Source organism: Thalassophryne amazonica, chromosome 7 (assembly GCF_902500255.1).
Source record: "Thalassophryne amazonica chromosome 7, fThaAma1.1, whole genome shotgun sequence".
NCBI lineage: Eukaryota > Metazoa > Chordata > Actinopteri > Batrachoidiformes > Batrachoididae > Thalassophryne > Thalassophryne amazonica.
Window position 1 is genome coordinate 73203321 of NC_047109.1, and position 22434 is coordinate 73225754.

Below are 22434 nucleotides of genomic sequence, written 5' to 3' on the forward strand. Positions count from 1 at the left end.
TATGTATAGTATGTGTATATATATATGTATGTGTTTTTGTAAGTTTTTATGGAAACGTTGTAATATTGCAATGTTGGGCTCTAAGGGTAGCAGAATCTCCTGTATTTGTGGTCATTGTCTGACCAGCAATACAGAACTAAGGATTTATTTGCCAGAACAGTAAAACATGAAAAATAATCTCATTCATGTTGTTGTGAACAGTCATTTATTGCAAGACAAGAACTTTGCTATTTATTCACGATGCCCCCAAGCATCCCCCACTATGGCTTTGACTATGAATTGATCTGAACATTCTTATCATGAACCAAGACAAGGGACAGACGTGGACTGACAGAATTACTTTGTTAGAAGTCCTGCTTTACATGCTGTGTGAAAAAGGGAAAATATTGAGTGTTGAAGGTGGTTAAAAATCATAAGTAAATGAAAAAATATATGTATGGCAATATATCATTGCACACTATTTTCTAATACAATAACATGTAATCTAAGGCTAGAGTGTGTAAATCATGTAGTTTAAATTTATATTGAAGTTCCTCTCGAGATGTTCCTCAAAACTGGGTTGTTTTGACTACCACAATCACCCAACGTTGTAATATTGCAACAATTACAAAACAAGCTCTAAATAAAATGTAAGACACATTTTCAACAATGACTACATATGGACATGTTCTAGACACTGTAATAAACACACAAAAAATATTTAAAGCATTTTACTTACTTTAAACAGATTAATCCAATCCCGTGAATTGAGGGGATGATGGTGTCTCAAATGTGGAGGTTATGTGACTTCTGAACCCCAGGGCAGGCCTTATATACAAATGTATGACCCAATAGCATTCTGAAGCTGAACAATAGGACCAAATGAGTATGTTAATGTGGTTTAGCCCCTCCCCCGGCAAAAAAGAAAAAAAAGTTTTGGGGGGATAACAAAAATTGTTGTAATTCTGCAACAGTGGGTCTTAGAGGGTTATAATTACTTCTAGATAAAACAAGTAGCCAATGCAGAGCAGCCAAAACTGGGCTGATGTGTTCTCTACTTCTGGTTCTGCAGTTTTTTTTTGTTTTTTTTTTCATGAAAGGCGTAAAATTACACAAATTGTCACAGTCCAAATCCTTATGATCCACACCGTAAGGAAGATTGATGCTTGGTAAAAAGCCGAGTGCTTGTGTATTCTTGTCATGTGTGTTGAGCGTGCAGTGTCTTTCTCAGAGGGTTTAAGTTGCACACTGTGCCACAGGGGTCCAGAGGATGTGATGTCTAACAGAGGTAACGACCTCCTGCTCAAACTACTACAGTTCAGGTTGGTCTCCTCCTCACGTGTGTTCTCAAGGATCTCGGCTTTCACTGCTGTGAATTTGTGCAGCATGCTGACTGCACGCTGTCATTTCCCTGCCCAGGTATCCGAAGGTTATGACCGATGAAGGGCTCAGAGCTGTCAGACAGTGGTTGGCAGCCTCAGATCCCGTAGAGGAAGGTAGGAGTGTGTGTCGTCACCTCTGTTTCGTTGCTGAACATTCAGCCTTTTGTCATATTTCGCTCGTGACTTTGAGCCAACATATCTGGATGTTATGAGCGTTAGCCCACATGACGGACTTGCAGCATCCGCGTGCAAGTCTAACGTGTTGTTTGTGTGCAGCGTCGGTGTACAGCAGCTACAAAGTGGACGATGACTGGTGTGTGTCTGTGCTGCGGTCGTACCAGACTGACACAGATGTGCTGTTTCCATGGAGCGTTGGTAAGACCCGGCATCTTTTCATATTTACTGAGCAAATATAAACTGCACCCACTACTCACACACGCCTGTCACTTTGCTGTGCATGCTTTGAGACGTCTTCTTGTCACCAGGTGAGGATATTGCACAAGAGGAGAGACGACACCTGGCTCTTTTCTTGGTAAGACACACACACACCCTTCATGGTGCTGTGTTCAGTTGTTTCTCTCTTCTGGCATAAAGGAAAACCACCTGTTCTCTTGATCTCATCTCCTGTCAGGTTTTTGCCTTCTCTTCCATCCATTCACAATCTCCAATAAACCCAATTTTCTCATTAAAAAGCAGAGTGTGCTTTCCCTTCCTCTGGTGCTATGCAGGAGGATAAAAAAAAAAACCCAACTAAACCAAAAAAAAAAAAAAAAAAATCACAGCTATTCAGAAAACATTGCTGCTTAGGAACACTTTTCTGGTTGCCCTAGTAACCGGCTCACCTGTGCTCTCAGGTTGACTGGTGTAATATATTTCACTGAGCTGGGCTTATTGAATTCATTTAACATCAAACAAGAGGAGTGCCATCCATTACAGCTAATGCTATGCTTTTCCTCCCTTGGTAATGTCTTCTAAATTAGACTTTATTCGCCTCAGTGTACGCTTGCAAGTGATGGAAGAGGCTTGTAAGGCACTGTGCGAGATAGACCCAATCGAATGTAATCAATTTCTGCTCTTTTTGTTCACTGCCCACCCTCATCTCTCCATGCTTTTTGTGTCTCTAAGGCACGGAAGTACCTGCAAAACTTTGAGGCGACGCACTGTACTACTCTTCCTGCGTCGGAGTTCCACTTACCCTGGAAACTGTAAGGAAGGGGGGGCAGCAGAAGGTTCTGATCGTGTGCAGTCACAGCCTGTACCTGACACATAGTGAATGTACTGTGATTTTTGTTGTTTTGTGTGTGTGTGCGCAAGGTCCCCCCCCTCTCTGTAACAGATGTGTCGTGATGTACAATCTTGCTGTTTTGGCATACAGAGAGCCAGAAGCCTGTAAAAGCACCCCCCTCCCCCATGTTAAAGGATAACCTTCTCTGTGCTCTACTCACCTTTGGTAATTGCTTTGTTCATGAGAAAAGGTTCTTTTGGGAAATTAATTCAGGAAGGAATGAATGAGAGTGAACAGGGTAGGTGTGCCAGCAGTTATAAAAATCCACCATACATTCCAAATGGTAACAAAATATCACTGCATCGTTTTGTGGAATTGTTGGCACATTAAAGGTACTTCATCTGAAGAAATATGGTTACCGAGTTGTATGTGTGTGTGTGTGTGTGTTTTCGAGGCTGAATGGTAAATCGGTTGTCTGATATATCACGAGGGGGCCCGTGTTGATATGAAGTGCTTGTTCTAACCTTGTGAAAAGGCATGGACTGCTTGTTGCAGATACTTATGTGGCAATAAACAACCCTGTAATCCTACACACACTAGTTTTAAGAGCTACTCTATACAGTTTTAAGGTTGAGAAAATGCTGGTTTGAGTTACTTGAGAGCTCCACTACAGGTGCCCCACTGATACCCATGTATTTCAGTTTCAGTAGTTGGTCCAAAAAGAGTTCCGTCATGACACACAAGGTGAGTAGAGCACTCAAAGGTTTGACCAATGTTTTACTGTGACTAAAGCTGTAAAAAAAAAAAAATTCATTTGTCCCTTCATGTTGAGTCATAGTTTTCAGTGTCACTTTAAATGTTCAGAAAAACTACATACACTGAGTAAATGCACAAATGTCACTCCCTCTTTACTTCTTTGGCTGCTTGCAAGGAGGTATGTGTGTGGTTACAACATAATGCTACACAGCTCAGTGAATACAGTCTGCACTCTAACATCGGTGGAAGTTATATTGTTTGAGGATGTAGCCAAAGTCTGAACGCTTTTTATATTTTTTTTCTTTTAAAGTTGATAGTAAATGACATGAAATTGTATCCTGAAACAGTTCTCTTAAATGATAAATATACTGAATAAAGTGTTTAACATAAGGAAAGTTTTCTTTTTTATCTTGAGTGCAAGTTCTTTTGGTGTCTCCTTTTTTCATTTGGGGTCACCACAGCGAATCTGCATGTTGATTTGGCACAGGTTTTACACCAGATGCTCTTTCTGACTCAACATTACATGGAGAATGGGCAGGGGTGTCCTTGAACCACCAACCTTCTTCTCTGTAAACAGGCGGACTAACCACTTGGCCACCGTCCTCCTCCATCCTGATGCCAGCATTGAACACATTGTGTAGATTGTGTGTAGACCCTGTGGCATCAGAAGATGTAGCTAGTTGTACCTCAGGCATAGCTAGGACCCAGAGTGAGCATTCATGGGAAATAGAAAATAAGCAAACACTAGTTTCAGGTTGTGTACTAAGCAAATGGAAATTATAAAACTCTTAAAAGGGTGCTCTGGGAAGCAAAGCAGGCACAAACTAAGCCAGATATGAGCCACGAGGCTGCAGATTTTAACAATTTTGAGGAATACACCAGCTTTTTGGTTTGTAACTAAATGGTTTTCTTTTAAAAGGTAATGAGCAAATACCTCAATCAGGACATCAATACAAATGGCACATCTTACACGTCTATCGATTATTGTAAATGGAATCCAGTAGCTTTCTCTTTAAGGAATTCTGCATTAGGTAAGAACTTTTTGTGCATTGAAATTGAGTATTTGTTATGACAGTTCTCAAACTTGCGGTATAAGCACATTTCTTTGTGGAACTTCATTCAAATCCATAAACAACATGGCAGGCCAAGCAACTAATTTTTTTTTTTTTTTTTTTTTCCTGGCTGTTTCCGTCTGCTTGTCTTTACCCCCCCCCCCCCCTTCTTTTCTATGTCACTAAAAAAAAGATACACCACCAAAATAGTACAGTGTTCAAGACACCTGTCCTTCACCTTTATTCAGTTGCTTCAATATTACACCAACTATTAAATCAAATATGAAAATTAATGCATTAACAAGAGAAAAAAAGACATCACAAAACATTACATCATCTTCCTGAAGTTTTCTATGGCTTCATTTACTTTTTCAAGTTCAGTGTGGCTCTGCCGTAGCTGTGGAGAAAATGAGGTAATTATTCATGAAGTATCAGCATAGGACATACCTGAAAGAAATCCTGCAAATAAAGATTTTTTTCCCCACCTTCTCAGCATCCTGCTCCTGCACTTTCACTGGCACCTTCTCCTTGTAGTCACTCTTCTCGATCTTCTCTCTCAGTTTCTCCATCTGTTTGCTCAAGTCAGCATTCCTCAACTCCAACTTTGACACTTCCTTCTCCACATCAATGAGACCCTGGAGGAATGAAATGTGAAATTAAAAGGACAGACATCTGAATGATTTAAATCTTATCAAATTCAGCTGTGAGCATGTACAGTATGTATGTATGTCTGCCTGCTATTGGCCAACACACACACAAAACTCCTTCTGCCCTGCACATCAGCCACCAAGATCAAAGCTCAGCAGGATTACAGGTCATCTGTAAAGATCAAAGCTCATTCCGCAGGATTAAAGGTAAACAGTCAAGATCAAACCCTTTCACTGTGCAACATGTTGCCATGTTTAATCCGTATTGTTTCCAACCTGTTTGAGTTAAACAACTATGACCTTCAACCTGTGTCAGAAGAAAAAGATCTATCCTGGACTGTAAGAGGTCCAGAAATCACAAATGTCTACACAATATCACACCCGTCTAACGATGGGGTACCCTGCTACTACTAAAATACAAATTAAAAAATGCTCTTCATCATAAAAACCTTATTTGATTTTGCTGTTGTAAACTGCATGCGGTGTCTCCAGAAGCCAAAATGGGATAAATGTGTGCACACAGCAGTAGTGCAGTGGACAGGTGGGAGGATCCAAATAAAAATGGGGTAAATTACCTTGAGCATGAGGTTGACAGTACATCTATCAGAGGCCACAGCCACAGCACAGCCTTCTGGGACCGGCTGATTGCCTGTCAGAGGGACGACGGTCTGCGAGTAGGACAAGGTCTGAATCTGCAGACTGTATTTCTCCACCAGGAACACCGTTGCAGAGTCTATACACTGAAGGTAACCTGTGCAAGAAACACAGTGAAGGTTAAATGTCCAAATAAAATAATTTCTTGATTTATCATTATGAAATGAGAACATTACTATATTCTTAAAAATGTAAATGAAACCCTGCCCCTTCTGGCATTATCTTGTTTTAAAAATGTACCCCCCCCCCAAAAAAATACAAAACATTTAAATTCAAAGCAACATGCCCACGTCTGCCTAAACAGACTGAGCTGGCTGTGTTCCATAAGTAATGCAGCTTGTACGTATATCTTCCATTGGGACTGTGAATGTTGTTTATGAATCATAATAGTGTGACTCCAGTTTATGACTTCTCTTATTGCATTTCTACACATTTCTAAATCAACTGCAATATTTTTAAATTGTGATATAATGAGGCCCCATTTAGCAAAAACAAAACAAAAAAATAAAATAAAAAAAAACAATAATGGCATTTCATTTTCCAAACAAAACCAGAAAAAAAGTGCAAATTAAAAATATAAAATCATGATCTAATGGTAGTACTGTAATTAAGTGTATAAACACACATTTAAATGTGTGTGTGTGTATATATATATATATACATATATACACACATATATATATATATATATACATACATACACACACAACAAAAATATAAACGCAACACTTTTGGTTTTGCTCCCATTTTGTATGAGATGAACTCAAAGATCTAAAACTTTTTCCACATACACAATATCACCATTTCCCTCAAATATTGTTCATAAATCAGTCTAAATCTAAATCTTCTTTGCTGAGATAATCCATCCCACCTTACAGGTGTGCCATATCAAGATGCTGATTAGATACCATGATTAGTGCACAGGTGTGCCTTAGACTGCCCACAATAAAAGGCCACTGAAAGCTGCAGTTTTATCACACAGCACAATGCCACAGATGTCGCAAGATTTGAGGGAGCGTGCAATTGGCATGCTGACAGCAGGAATGTCAACCAGAGCTGTTGCTCGTGTATTGAATGTTCATTTCTCTAATATAAGCCGTCTCCAAAGGCGTTTGAGAGAATTTGGCAGTACATCCAACCAGCCTCACAACCGCAGACCACGTGTAACCACACCAGCCCAGGACCTCCACATCCAGCATGTTCACCTCCAAGATCGTCTGAGACCAGCTACTCAGACAGCTGCTGAAACAATCGGTTTGCATAACCAAAGACTTTCTGCACAAACTGTCAGAAACCGTCTCAGGGAAGCTCATCTGCATGCTCGTCGTAATCATCGGGGTCTCGACCTGACTCCAGTTCGTCGTCGTAACTGACTTGAGTGGGCAAATGCTCACATTCGCTGGCGTTTGGCACATTGGAGAGGTGTTCTCTTCACGGATGAATCCCGGTTCACACTGTTCAGGGCAGATGGCAGACAGCGTGTGTGGCGGCGTGTGGGTGAGCGGTTTTCTGATGTCAATGTTGTGGATCGAGTGGCCCATGGTGGCGGTGGGGTTATGGTATGGGCAGGCGTCTGTTATGGATGAAGAACACAGGTGCATTTTATTGATGGCATTTTGAATGCACAGAGATACCGTGACGAGATCCTGAGGCCCATTGTTGTGCCATCCAAGAACATCACCTCATGTTGCAGCAGGATAATGCACGGCCCCATGTTGCAAGGATCTGTACACAATTCTTGGAAGCTGAAAATGTCCCAGTTCTTGCATGGCCGGCATACTCACCGGACATGTCACCCATTGAGCATGTTTGGGATGCTCTGGACCGGCGTATATGACAGCGTGTACCAGTTCCTGCCAATATCCAGCAACTTCGCACAACCATTGAAGAGGAGTGGACCAACACTCCACAGGCCACAATTGACAACCTGATCAACTCTATGCGAAGGAGATGTGTTGCACTGCATGAGGCAAATGGTGGTCACACCAGATACTGACTGGTATCCCCCCAATAAAACAAAACTGCACCTTTCAGAGTGGCCTTTTATTGTGGGCAGTCTAAGGCACACCTGTGCACTAATCATGGTGTCTAATCAGCATCTTGATATGGCACACCTGTGAGGTGGGATGGATTATCTCAGCAAAGGAGAAGTGCTCACTATCACAGATTTAGACTGGTTTGTGAACAATATTTGAGGAAAATGGTGATATTGTGTATGTGGAAAATGTTTTAGATCTTTGAGTTCATCTCATACAAAATTGGAGCAAAACCAAAAGTGTTGCGTTTATATTTTTGTTGTGTATATATATATATATATATATATATATATATATATATATATATATATAAAACATGGTATAAAATAGGCAAATTTGAAGATTTTCATGTACATAAAGTGCAAGAATGTCCATATCGATTAAGTACAACCATAAGTGCATTATTGAGATGTCAGTGCCCATTAAAAGGGCAAACAGTAGATTAAATAGAATTTAATTAGGGAGGGTACGTGTACTGCAGGCATGACGTGATGGCAGTTAACTTAATTTGTTAGCTGACACATGAAGGCACGCCCACACACTAATGAGAAGCACCACAACGCCATGGAAGACTCTTTTATGAGATGTAACAAAGTTGCTTTTTTGATTGATCTGATGCATCAGTTATCCATCATCCAAAAATTTCAACCTCATTCATTAATTTTTTTGAGCCGGTTTACTCCAGTTAAAGACACATTACCATGGTAAAGATATTAGCCCTGAAAAGTACTATATTTATTATAAAGCCTCGGTCCCAGTGAATAATAAGCCATGAATAATGAGCCATGCATGGGTATGTCAGCGATTATTTGAAGAATGATCCATGTTTTAAGCTATCACGTATCCGCTATGAAGAAGCTTCTATGTGCCTCTCTGTACCTCACGTGTGCCAGGTATCAGCCTCTAATTAGCCATGACTGACCTGTCATTTGAGACCCGTCCAGCCTCGAGTGGCTTGTGTCGCTGCATATGATCCATGTAGCGCAACATTGGTACACGTTTAAGCACGGGTTTGGTCCAAACCTCTACCCCTCCTACACGTGGTCCCTTCAAAGTGTGAGTTTTCAATTCACAGCATCCATTCAAGATGTCACACAATCCGGCCGGTGTGCACCGTGCGCCAGGCTGCTGTTCACCTGCGTCTCAGAGTCATTAAATGCACCAGACCAGCTACAACCGAACCACGGGTTCCTGGACAGTCGCCTCTGCACTTCCTCTCATTGGCTGTATTTCTTCCATGGCTTAGTCATTTTGACACCGTGATCCAACTTTTAACTGTGTTCGTCCATTAATGTCTGCAAAATCGCTCTTTTGCGCGTTGGCGTTCTGCGTTCCTGGACAGTGTCCTCTGCGCCTCTTCTCGTTGGCTTTAGTTCTTCCACAGCTTTAAACACAGTTGTTTTGACACCATGATCCAACTTTTAACTTTGTGTTCATCCGTTACTGTTTTCAAAATCATTCAATTGTGAGCTGGCGTTTTGCGTAAATGCTCGTCTTGAGTTCGAATCATTGCGTTAGTGCGCACACACAGTGGAGCTCATCTAATCAATTATAACAAAATCTATCATAAACATACTTTTACAGCTGCTTATGAGAAGGAATGAACATGCAAGTTTTTACCAAGCTATTACAATAAAAACATTACAAATAATGAACTTTTAGGCTGTTCCAAATATGTTTCCACCTCAGCGCACAAGACAGAGACAGGAAAAAAGTCTCAGTGATTCCAGAAGCGATTAGAGGTGTTTTCAACATCCAAGCTCTGACAGAAAATGATTAATCCACTACAAAATAATTATTTTATATACAGCATCCGGCGCACAAAGCAGGTGGGATTGTAGTGCGCAGGAGGACTGAGCCTGTCCAAAACAGCCTGTCCTGTCCTCGTAGCTCTCACCACAAACATGCCTCTAAAATTCTTGTTTGTCCTCGTAGTACTGTTCCATGAATGGTTCCATCAACTTCAAAATGACATTCTCTCTCTCAGTTCCATTCTCCCCCTGCCCCTCAACTTGAAAGAGGCTATTTCTCAGGTGTTCTGTGAGTGTGTGTGAGGCGAGCGGTGCTGGCAGGTACTCAGCTCAAAGAATAGGCTCATTTATATTATAATAAAGGGAGGAGGTTTGTGGCATGCTACACTTTGGGGGGTTTTTCACTGCAGACTAAAGTCTGCTCTCTGTGCCTACGAGTGTTAACAGAAGACAAAAAAAACAAAAAAAAACAATGCATATAACTTGTATGCAGTTTAGAGTACAAGTCGCATTTACCACTTCATGCAACAAGAAGCAAAATGAATTTACTGGGCACATTACTTATTTAGAAGTCACACACTGCGTGAAAGAGCACAGCTAACAAGCTCATTAATATTACCATACCAGGCACAAAACGTGAGTAAACTACTTCTATAAGACACTGAACAGATGATCATAAGGTGATGGTACAAAGCAATTAATCATTTGAAAACTTTGAGCATTAGACACTGAACAGATGATCATAAGGTGATGGTACAAAGCAATTATTCATTTGAAAACTTTGAGCATTAAATATTGATAACACAAACACTGCTTTAGCATAGCGCAAAACGTGAGTTGTTCTTGTTATATTTTTCCACATGACTTAAAAAAAAGCTGTTCTTGTTTTACATAGTGTAAAAATATTATGGTGATTTAATTGTTTATTAGTTACATTTTCTTTTTCTTATGCTAGCTTGTCTTTCTATTGTGACCTGAGTAAAACCACTGTCCCTTTGCGTGCTAAAAAGTGCTGATAAACCAGTACTGAGACAGGATGTGAAATGTTTTTCTATTTTTCTGATGATTCATGTAACTGAGACAAGGCCAAGTTTGTTTGTCTTATTGGGCGATCAGGAGACAAGGTCAAGTTGTTTTTCTCTTTGAAATGGGGTGACACGTGCAGCTCAATCAAGATTTGGGGGGGGTTGTATGATATTTCCCTTTTAAGATCAGCGCTGGGACACAAGAAGAAACAAGATTGCACTGCACGCAGGACGAGAAGTGGACCAATCAAGAAAGAATACAACATCTTAGCGCAGTGATGCAATGTTTAGACAGAAACTCAGATAGTATATATGGGTTCAGGGAGAGGTAGACAGGGTTCCTGCTCAGAGCCTGACAGCCAGGGCAAACTAAGCGTGAACCCAGAGACTCTCTGTTATTGTTACTTTGGCTCATTCTCTGTATTAAAGGCGAGGTCAGTCTGAGAACTGGACTGAGTCCTGGTCATCTTTCCCTCTCTCATCAACGGACGCGTGGGGTGTGAATGAGGTAAATTGTTAAACAATTTCATGTGCATGTTTTGGGTTTTACAGTTGTGTGATACTGTAGTAAAAGGTCCGCTCCAACAATAGTCTAAATACGGTCTCTTCCAAATAGAATTCAAACATTTTTATATTCCCTTTTTATTCGAGCATGATCTTCTAGTAAAAAAAAGAGCAAAGAGCGCCTTTTTCTTTTTCTTCTTCTTGTTTGTTTGTGGCAGATCAACAATCCTACGGATCGTTGGTTCTTTGGTTACAAGAAGTGGAAGTTTCTGGCACTTATACACTGACTTAAAGGAGACCTGCATTGAAAAAAATGGAGTCAGATTTTTTGAACAAAAAATGACTTATATTTACACATGAGATCCTTCTGAATGTAGTAAAGTAAATCTGCAAGCCCAGATCTGTCATTCAACGGAGAAATCTTCATTTGAAAATGACAAATTTACAGCTAACATTTAGCCCTCCGCAAATTGTCCCTCTCATCATGGACGCTGCCGAGACGTCACGGACAAGACCCTCTCCCAGCATGCATTGCGCCAATTGTAATTTGTGGATTTACGTCAGTTTGCATCTGCACCTTTTTCTTGTCTTATACGGAAGGATCTACTTTTTTTTAAACTTCATATTGTCTTGCGGCACGTTTGGTGAGTACACATTTCTTTTATTTGTGCTTGAAAATTATTTTGGGGGACTTTTTCATACGCCCGTTTGATTGAGTGGTGTCGCAATGAAAATCTACTGTCTTTTGCCTCCGGTACCATCGCAGGATATGGAGGTGAGACCCGCAAAGAATCCCAGTCATTAAAAATATATAAACCTCTCTCAGCGTCCATGGAGCTCTGGGGCTCCGATTGCCGAGACGTGCGGTGCTGTGGATTTTGCCGCAAGAAGTCTGTCCTTGCAGTAACAGGTGTACCGGCCGCTTCGCATTAAAACAGCGAGCGTAGCGGAGGCAGAGAGCGGGAGAGGAAGAACGGCACCCGCTGTCGATGCTGATCTGAGCACACAGATCTGTATCTCACATTCATTGCAGCTTACTTCTGGATGTTGAAACCAGGACATGTATAAGTAACATTACTAACAGATAAAATCAATTTCAATGCAGATCGGACTGAAGGCAGGAGCGCGTCGTCTTGTCCCTGACGTCATGGAAATGATACGGCTGTACAAACTGTTTTCACAGAGGGCTAAATTTTAGCTGCAAATTTGTCATTTTTAAAAAAAGATTTCTCCGCTGAATTACAAATCTGGGCTTACAAATTTACTTTACTGCATTCACAAGGGTCTTATAAATACATAACAGCTATTTCTTTCTGAAATCTGACCACATTTATTTCAATGCAGGTCTACTTTAACTTTATCATACATGTACTATCTTGACTCATTTACCTTTACTTATAATGCACATGCAATGTGCCGGTATAGTGCATCTGCAAAGTATTCACAGCTCTTCACTTCACAACATGAAGGAGGTCTGGGAAGATGTGAAAGCCATCACGGGCCATAGCACAAAGATCAGAGATACAGGTGGGACAATGGAGAGGGCGAACAAACTCTTCAACTGGTTCAACCAGTCCATGCCCCCCCACTACCACCACCCTCTCCCTCACTGCAGCCATCTCTCTATCTTCCCTCAGCACGCCTCCCCCCAGACATCTCAGCAGCAGTCCACTCCTCCTCCTCCCCCTCCTCAACAGAACCTCATCCATATAACACTGTAGACCAGGTCAGAGGACAGCTGAGGAAGCTTCATCCCAGGAAAGCTGCAGGCTCAGACAAGGTGTGTCCCTGACTACTGAAGACCTGCGTGACTAAACTAGGAGAACCGCTACAACATATCTTCAACCTTAGCCTGCAAATGGGGAGAGTGCCCACCCTTACTCAAACCCCAGGTGCAACAAGCCCAGAACTGTATGCAGTGTGCACATCGGTAGGTGTTGGCATGGAGAATGCCATCCTCTACCTGCTACACAGAGTCCATTCACACCTTGATAAGGGAAATGGCACAGTGAGGATTCTCTTCCTGGACTTCTCGAGTGCCTTCAACAACATTCAGCCCCTTGTGCTTCAGGACAAACTAAACAGGATGCAAGTGGACCCCTGTCTGGTCACTTGGATCACCAGCTACCTCACCGACAGGCTACAGTATGTCAGGCTGGAAACTTGTATGGATGTTCTACCAGTCCGTAGTAGCCAGCATCCTCTTTTACATCATGGTGTGCTGGGGGAAGCACATCCAAGAAGGACAACCAGGCTGGACAAACTGATCAGGCAGGCTGGCTCTGTGGTTGGCATGAAGCTGGTCTCTGATGACGCTGGCAGAGAACAGTGGACAAACTGATGGACATTATGGACAGTCACTCTCTACATTATGGACAGTCACCCTCTACATACAGTCATCACCAGAGGAGCCTTTTCAGCCATAGACTACTCCTTACCAAGTGCAGGACCAACAGACTGAAAAACTCCTTAGTCCCTCTGACCGTCAGACTGTACAACTCCTCACTCAGGCGGAGGAGTAACAGGAAGACAGAGGACAGGAAAGAGAGGAACCACAGTAGCCAGTAAACCAGCAGCAAAAAGTATGTCTGGTATTTATATTTCTGAATTGTTTTTGTTTGTTTTTTTTGTTGTTTTTTTACTTTCACATTTGATACTCAGTGTGCTTTTTACCCTGTGTGCTGCTATACAATGCTGCTAGCTCAACTTAGCTGAGGTAGTCTTACCAAGGGATTACTAAATTCTACATAATCTAATCTTTTTCCACATTTTATTATGTTACAGCCTTATTCCAAAATGGATATATATATATATATATATACACACACACACACACACGGTGGGCACAGTTCCGCTAACCGCTAATTATCGAAGCTAATGTTTTCATTATGGGATTAGCTTTTCAGATAACTTTGAAAACCATCATTGGACCAATTATCTGTCCTCTGTGTCCTCTGTATCCTCTTATCCTCTGTAAACAGAGGAGAGAAACCGCTCTATCCTCTGCAGTCAGAGAAGAGCTGGTCACAAGATAATTGCTCTTGACACATACTAACTCACCGGCAATATCACCCAAGTCATCCAGAGGCATACAGTTTTAACTTATGGTTAAAATTTTAACCAAACTAATTTCGGACATGTTATTTAAATTAACGTCACTTCTGAAATTTTATAAAGTGACACATCAGCTATATGTTTTAGTTTTAAAGTACTGCACTAATTTTGAAGGTTTTGGGGTGGACATGCTGTGTCAGGTACATTATGGGTAATCTCAGTAGAGTCAGGACAGGAGAAATGCATTTGAGACACTCTGATCAGGCTCCACACGGACAACAGCATTAAACTCTTTGTATATTGTACCTAAAACTCTTGTGAATATATTCTCTGGGTTTACAGATGCTGTTATTGTGTTTGTTTTATGTAAAAATGCCAGAAGAAGCCCAGGTTGCTTCTCCATTATTTTCAATTGGAATCACTGTGAGTTGCAATAGATTCCTGTTTGCTTTATAACGTCCTGCTTATTGTCCTACAACACTGTCGTCTTTGTTCCAGAGTAATATATATATAAGATGTCTGAAATTCTGTTTGTGTTTATTAAATTCAATGCAGAATAAACGTAGCACCCGGGTTATTTGGAATATTTGTTTTGGCAAGTTTTCACACTCTACTGCCATCTACTGGCCAGTAGTGTTCATGGCAGTATTCGCCTTAAGTATTGCGATATCCCATAATCCTTTGCACACCTGAGAGTTGTTGCAGCCTCTTGCAGCAGCTAAAGCAATAAAAATGTACACTTTGGTTGTATAATGTTCATTTACAATTGTGGTCATGGATTCTGTTGTGTAAACCGCAGCAACTCTCTAGCACGCAAAAAAAACAAAACAAAACCAAAACTGGTACGTAAAGGATTATGGGCATGGGTCTGAGCGTCTGGGTGCCCGTAGATGGCAGTGTTCTATGCATTTTGACCCTGGTTACATCAGACGGTAATCACAACTTGACTTTTGCAAATGGCTTTTTTTTTTTAAATATGAATAAAATGGCATATTTTAGAAAAGCACATTTATATGTAAATACCAACACACGTCACATTAACGTGTTGGTTTTTACATAGAATGAATGAGTCAACCAATCAGTGTTAGTGGAGGCACATTTACCCATAATCCCTTTGGCATCTGTCCGTGTTTGTTACAAAACTTCAGAATTAGTGCATTATTTAAAATTAAAAGATGTGTTGAAAATGACAGAATTGACATTAATGGAGTTATTCTGTCCTGATTAATTTATTTTAAATCAAAACCATAAGTCAAAACTGCTTTATTTTCCAAGCTCTCTGCCTCATGGCGACAATGCTATATTCTGTTAAGGAGCAATGATGTATTTTGTGTGTGTATATATATATATATATATATATATATATATATATATATATATATATATATATATATATATATATATATATATATATATATATAGAGAGAGAGAGAGAGAGAGAGAGAGAGAGAGAGAGAGAGAGAGAGAGAGAGAGAGAGAGAGAGAGAGAGAGAGAGTTGAGCTTCGCTGCTGCAAGCTATGTAGTAAACGGGAGCTTCCAGTAGTGGGCAAGGTGCACAAAGACAGAAGTGCTGACTCACTGTTTGGGTCTGTGGTCACCTTTAATGCTACCGGAAGGGATCGCGGTGTTGTAACTCAAAATCAGCTAGTAGTTGCAAGTGTACTGGAGACAATACTGAAAGTTATCGGTTATCAGTTAGCTGTAGCTTCCGATAAATTTTTGGGTGGTTTATCGGTTCAGCTCTATAAAAGATAACTTTTCAGTTAGCTGATTAGCTGTTATTGAAGCTAACTTTTTGGTTAGCTGTGCCCATCACTGTATATTTGCAAATTTATTAAAAATAAAAAAACTAAGCATCCACATGTACATAAGTACTCACACCCGTTGCTCAATACTATGTTGATGCACCTTTGGCAGCAATTACAGCCTCAAGTCTTCTTGAATATGATGCCACAAGCTTGGCACACCTATCTCTCGCCAGTTCTGCCCATTCCTCTTTGCAGCACCTCTCAATCTCCATCAGGTTGGATGGCGAGTGTCGGTGCACAGATCTCTCAGAGATGTTCAATCAGATTCAGGTCTGGGCTCTGGCTGGGCCACTTAAGGACATTCAGAGTTGTACTGAAGCCACTCCTTTGATATCTTGGCTGTGTGCTTCGGGTCACTGTCCTACTGAAAGATGAACTGTCGCCCCAGTCTGAGGTCAAGAGCACTCTGGAGCAGGTTTTCATCCAGGATGTCTCTGCACATTTGCTGCATTCAGCTTTCCCTCAATCCTGAGAAGTCTCCCAGTTCCTGCCACTGAAAAACAACCCCACAGCGTGATGCTGCCACCACCATGCTTCATTGTAGGGATGGTGCCTGGTTTCCTCCAAACATGACACCTGGCATTCACCCCAAAGAGTTCAATCTTTGTTTCATCAGACCAGAGAATTTTGTTTCTCATGGTCTGAGAGACCTTCAGGTGTGTTTTGCTAAGGAGCAGCTTCAGTCTGGCCACTCTATCATACGGGCCTAATTGGTGGATTGCTGCAGAGATGGTTGTCCTTCTGGAAGGTTCTCCTCTCTCCAGAGCAATGCTGGGGCTCTGGAAGAGTGACCATTGTGTGCTTGGTCATCTCCCTCACTAAGGCCCTTCTCCCCGATCACTCAATTTAGACGGGCAGCCAGCTCTAGGAAGAGTCTTGGTGGATCTGAACTTCTTCCATTTATGGATGATGGAGGCCACTGTGCTCATTGGGACCTTCAAAGCAGGAGAAATGTTTCTGTACGCTTCCTCAGATTTGTGCCTTGACATAATCCTGTCTCAGAGGTCTACAGACAATTCTTTTGACTTCACATTTGATTTGTGCTCTGACATGCACTGTCAACTGTAGGTCCTTATATGTAGACAGGTGTGTGCATTTCCAAATCATGTCTAACTAAATTTACCCCAGGTGGACTCCAATTAAGTTCTATAAACATCTCAAGGATGATCAAGGATGATTGCAAAACGTGCACAAACTGTGTATGTTGCCAGATTGGGCGGTTTTGAAAATATTTTGCATTTCCTTCACTGCTTTTTATGATACACTAGTCTAAGTATTCAGGACAGTTAAAATAATGAAAAAAAAAGCTCATATTTTAAATGGTTTCGTGTGCATTGTGGCAGTTTTTGAACAGCTTTTGTGCTGGAAACTACCAACAGCATTTGGCAACACTGCTGTGCTGCTCCATTCCAAAGCTACTCTGCTTTGCACTTTTACCAAACTCTCAGGTTCAGCCACTGGATTTCACTAAAGGAAAGTTTATATATTATAAAACATTCAACAGGACTTATGCTTTGGAGATGTAGCTGATGATGCCCCCCCTCCCTACATACATTAAAGGTGCTCACAGAAGACAAAGAGTTCTGATTTCCAACACAAACCCATATGCAATACAATGCAGCATTTTACAATGGAGAATCAATAAGCATGTTTTTGTCCTTTATAACGTGAACAATTAATAATAACAGGCAACCTGGACTACATCACATTTGCGTGCCAAGTTCAACAAGATCCAGAGAATGAAGCATATAGATACAAATAGTATTAGGGTTTTGATTGGCCATTAACATGAAGTCCTCAAATGCTTTGTTTGGTAATGAAAATATCACTTTAAGGGCCACAAAGTGAGGGGTTTGGAGCCTATCCCACTGGCCATTGGGTGAGTCGGGGTACACCACAGACACGCCGCCAATTTATTGCAGGGCCGACAGACATGCAGACAGACAAACACACCTGCGCTCTCACTCATCCCACAGTCAATTTCGAGCCACTGAGTCACCTAATCTGTATGTCTTTGGAAGGTGGAGGAAGTTGGAACACCCCGAGGGAACCTGTGCAAATGCCACAGAGAAAGGACCCAGTCAGAAGTGAACCTGGGACCTTTTTGCTGTGAGGCAACAGTGGTAAACACTAAACTACCGGGCTGCCCGCAACCTCATTATCTAGTCTTTTAATATGGTGAGCTACATGATGACAGCAGTTATTCATTTTGAGTTATTGTTTCCACAACACTGGGACGATGAATGATCTCACCCACTCATCTACACCTTTGCAGTATCAGCCCTACATTGTTAATAAGTCTAGGGAAAATGGATTTTATTGTAAGCATGTCAATAGGTATGGTTTTCACATCTTTTACCCTCTTTTTTTTTTTGGATCATCCAAAGGTGTGTCATATCAACAAACTGACTGAGTAGTTAGTGTGACTGATACAAACTATGGGGCAAGAAAAGGCCATTCTGAATTTGAAACTGTGTGGAACCATGCTACCAACAGACTCAAAGGCCAAATTTTTGGACTTTAAACCCAAGACTCAGACTCAACTTCTGAATTTTGTTGATACATCTCACCAAATCCACAAGTGAATCACATGATTCACATGTTCCCACATGAATTTCTGGACAGCAAGAAGTTGACTTGGGGAATGTTCCCTCCTTAAGGATCAACACCCTTATTCCAGATCAAGATAAGCAGGTACGACTCTACCTGAGGTGAACATCAGCATGCTGCAGACCAGTCATCACAACAGATTTCCATTCAACAACCCACTTCCATGCTTATATATTTGTTCACTAAATTGTTGACTATACCACCTTTAGTGAGTACTGTGTGCCATCTTACAGTCTGCACGGGTCTTGGTCAGGTTGTAGTCAGCCCTGAGTGAACGTATGGTCTTGACCACAGTCATGACAAACTCCATGTTCCGGTCGACCTCCTCGCTGATCCAGCAGAACTGGAACAAATCACATGTCACTTGGTCAAAATAATCTGTCATGATGAGAAGATTTACAGGAAGTGATGTTCATCCTCAAAAGCAGCCACATAAATAATTCACATGGTCCTCAACTCACCTCTTCAGTTTCAGGGTAGGGTGTGACGCAGATACTAGGGGGATCATCCTGAGGTCGCCGTCGTGGTAACCTTTGGAAGAGTTCCTCTGTGACAAAAGGCATCAATGGAGCCAGGAGGCGCAGCCCGACCTCCAGACAGGTGTAAAGTGTCTGTCTGCACACCAGGGCTTGTCTCTGGCTGGCCTCGTCTTCCTCTGCTTTACTGAACACTGGCTTCACACTCTCCTGGAAATGGTGAGTGGGAGAGACAGGGGAGGAGAACCACTGTAATGTATTATTCTTGACAAAAACTAGAGAGCTGTGAGGACCCTCACAAAATGACCCCCTATTTGTTTGCATGGATCTTGTGATGAAAAAAATACCTCACATGTCCACATGGTAAAAACCTTGTAACTGTTAGAATGGCCCAAGCAGAGGGTCACCCCTCTGAGTATGGTCTGCTTGAGGTTTCTTCCAGACTATCATCAAATGGAGTTTTTCCTTACCACTGTCACCTGTGTGCTTGTTCTAGGGGTTGGTAAGGATAGACCCTACTTGTGTGAAGCGCCTTGAGGCAGCTTTGTTGTAATTTGGCGCTATATAAATTAAATAAACTGAATTGAAATAAAGAAAGACACTGCACCAGAATTATTTTACTTCATGCACATCCTCATAAGGTGTGCAGTAACCTCTGGTGCTAAAAAATTAACTGACAAAATTTTATATCTGCTGAAATCCAAGCATTATAACATCAGTTTTTTAAAAACATGTTGCAAAATTACAACTCATTTTAATTAAGACCTGGGGGTAATTCCAGAGCCAATATTTTATTTTCCTTTTTAACGCCATCTGCAGGACTTTGTGCATGTGCGCATGCAGGTTTTGAAATTACCAGACGTTATCTCTGACCTTGTGTAAGGACCAAACACGCCTTGTGCACGCCAACATCGCCTAGATGTCTTATAAATCACTTCAGAGGTGTTATCTGGTTTCATAAACAGCATTATTAGATTTACAAGTGTTTATTTCTCGTTAACTTTTACAAAATATATGAGAAACATATTAGATTTATGCACAAATAAGCTGTTTGACAGCATTTTCCATCATTTTGAATCATTTTATTTGAGAGCAACCAGTGATGTCACAAGCTGTTCTTTACTCTGATTAGCTGTCGTCATGTGCTTCCCAGCATTCCTCACCAAGTCAGAGGAAGCCCCCACGTGATCTATGATATTGCTATCATAGACTGCACGGGTCACTACTGTAAGTAGTTCAAGGCCATCTTTTAAAATTTAGACAACATGAATTTTGATTATATTGGCAACGTCATATTATGAATCCCCCATTTAAAGGCTAATAAATAAAATTATAGTGGTGCCAAAGAAAATTCTTTTATTATGACTTAAATCTTAAAAAGCTTAGTGGCCCTATGCCTTTAAAATGTCAAACTTCACAGCAGAAACAAACATGTATACAGCGTAGTACAAAAAACATTTTTGTGTCTATAGCTAATTTCCCCACTGAGTTTTATAATCACTCAGTTTAAGCTAAATTGAGACATAAAGTTATGAATAATGGTTGCTTTGACAGGCAGATACTTTGGCGGGTCAAGGTGGCCATCTTCTAGCCATTAGCAGAGTCTGGTAGCAGCTGATTCAACCATGCTTGATTTTTCTGAGCATTTTATTACAAATATCTGAGCTAACACAGTGTACTGTCTGGCTAATTGCACGAATGGACTGTGTAAGAAATCAGTGCTCAAGTATTTCAGGCTAGTGAAATCTTTGTGTCACCACTGGCAGGTGTTGATAGCTTAGTGGCATTAGCTCCACTGATGGTTCTGTGGTTATTGAGATATATTGAAATATATCGGTCATAGATTTTTAAAACGCTGTGCCCAAGGTTATAAGAAACACTGACCAGTCTGCAAAAATGTGTGTTTGGCACAGTGGCTTAGTGGTTAGCACTGGTGCCTCACAGCAAGAAGGTTGTGGGATCGATTACCGGCCTTTCTGTGTGGAGTTTGCATGTTCTCCCCGTGTCTGCGTGGGTTTCCTCCGGGCACTCTGGTCTCCTCCCACAATCAAAAACATGCTTATTTAGGGTCAGCTCCTTTCTCTGCCCCTGAACCAAGGCAGCGTCTACATCTGGAGTTGGTACCCGAGCGCTAGACTGTGGCTGCCCACTGCTCCTAGTGGTTAGATTATGTCTAACTGTAATTAGGATGGGTTAAATGCAGACGACAAGTTTCGTTGTACGTATATATGTGCAATGACAATAAAGGCTCTATTCTATTCTAATATTAGCCTGAGCTTGCTTGGTAACTACAAGCAGAATGTTAGGCTCGTGTGTCATACATCACACTGACAAAGGTAATTTTTGATCCTACGTTATCCTCTGAGCTCCTTTAGAGATATTACGAGGACTGCTTTCTTCCACCTGCGAAATATAGTGAAGATTCGTCCCATCCTGTCTATGGCTGATGCTGAGAACCTGATTCATGCTTTTGTCTCTCCTAGATTGGACTACTGCAATATTCTATTTTCTGGTTTACCACAGTCCAGCATTAGGGCACTCCAACTGGTTCAAAATGCTGCTGCCAGAGTTTTGACACAAAGCAGAAAGTTTGACCACATTACAACCATTTTGGAATCTCTTCACTGGCTTCTTGTCCCAGTGAGATCAGATTTTAAGGTTCTGCTACTAGCCTATAAAATTGTTCATGGACTGGCACCTCCCTACCTAGCTGACCTAATTAAACCCTACGTACCAACCCGGGTGTTGCGTTCTCAATGTGCAGGACTACTTAATGTCCCTAGGGTGAATAAAAAGTCTGCGGGTCATAGAGCTTTCTCTAATCGTGGCCCTGTTTTGTGGAATGATCTCCCTGCGTCAATAAAACAGTCAGATTCTGTAGAGACTTTCAAGTCAAGACTTAAGATGCACTTATTTTCCCTTACGTATGGCTAGAATACTGGCATAGTATCTTACTATGCATTTTACCTTTTAAAATTAATTTTATTAGTAAACAGAGTGGGCCGTGGCCTCAACTTTATCTAAAGTCTGGGGCTTTTAGTGAAGCTTAGGGCTAGTGGCCGGCGATCATTTTAGTATTTCTTCTTTTTTTTAGTTTTTCTTGTTGCTTAATGCTAACAAATTACACTGTATTTGTCTTTCTGATGCTTGATTCTGCTTTTTTTCTTTTCTCTCTGTTTGGGGTGCGGCTCCATCCAGAGATGGGTGTGGTATGTGTTCCAGAAACCATCCTGTGCACCGGCAGCATTTCCTGTATAATTGTTTTGTGAATTGTTTTGTAATTTGTGTCTGTAGCATGGCCCAAGCAGAGGGTCACCCCTTTGAGTCTGGTTTGCTTGATGCTTCTTCCTCAGAGGGAGTTTTTCCTTACCACTGCTGCTCTAGGGGTTGGTAAGGTTAGACCTTACTTGTGTGAAGCGCCTTGAGGCAACCTTGTTGTGATTTGGCGCTATATAAATGAAAATAAGTTGAAAT

The 22434-nt window shown here is 41.3% G+C and overlaps 2 protein-coding genes and 1 long non-coding RNA gene across 5 annotated transcripts in view; 2 read left to right on the forward strand and 1 right to left on the reverse strand.

Moving 5' to 3' along the window:
• The window catches only part of abhd16a (abhydrolase domain containing 16A, phospholipase), a 15111-nt gene extending 11803 nt beyond the window's left edge, over window positions 1–3308 (forward strand). For both annotated transcript variants that reach the window (XM_034174438.1, XM_034174439.1), the window contains exons 16-20: window positions 1239–1301; window positions 1399–1475; window positions 1638–1736; window positions 1847–1893; window positions 2487–3308. In XM_034174438.1, the coding sequence (XP_034030329.1) occupies window positions 1239–1301; window positions 1399–1475; window positions 1638–1736; window positions 1847–1893; window positions 2487–2570 (370 nt within the window). In that variant the 3' untranslated portion in view covers window positions 2571–3308. The remainder of the gene's footprint in view (window positions 1–1238; window positions 1302–1398; window positions 1476–1637; window positions 1737–1846; window positions 1894–2486) is intronic.
• A 1301-nt stretch (window positions 3309–4609) lies between these two features.
• The window catches only part of vars1 (valyl-tRNA synthetase 1), a 46170-nt gene continuing 28345 nt past the window's right edge, over window positions 4610–22434 (reverse strand). For both annotated transcript variants that reach the window (XM_034174440.1, XM_034174441.1), the window contains exons 25-29: window positions 18946–19170; window positions 18716–18827; window positions 5617–5792; window positions 4880–5029; window positions 4610–4791 (exon numbers count right to left, since the gene is read on the reverse strand). In XM_034174440.1, coding sequence (XP_034030331.1) covers window positions 4723–4791; window positions 4880–5029; window positions 5617–5792; window positions 18716–18827; window positions 18946–19170 — 732 coding nt within the window. In that variant the 3' untranslated portion in view covers window positions 4610–4722. The remainder of the gene's footprint in view (window positions 4792–4879; window positions 5030–5616; window positions 5793–18715; window positions 18828–18945; window positions 19171–22434) is intronic.
• Window positions 10085–10357, forward strand: LOC117514140. Its single transcript, XR_004561816.1, has 2 exons — window positions 10085–10162; window positions 10230–10357. It is a non-coding gene; the product is annotated as an uncharacterized LOC117514140 (long non-coding RNA).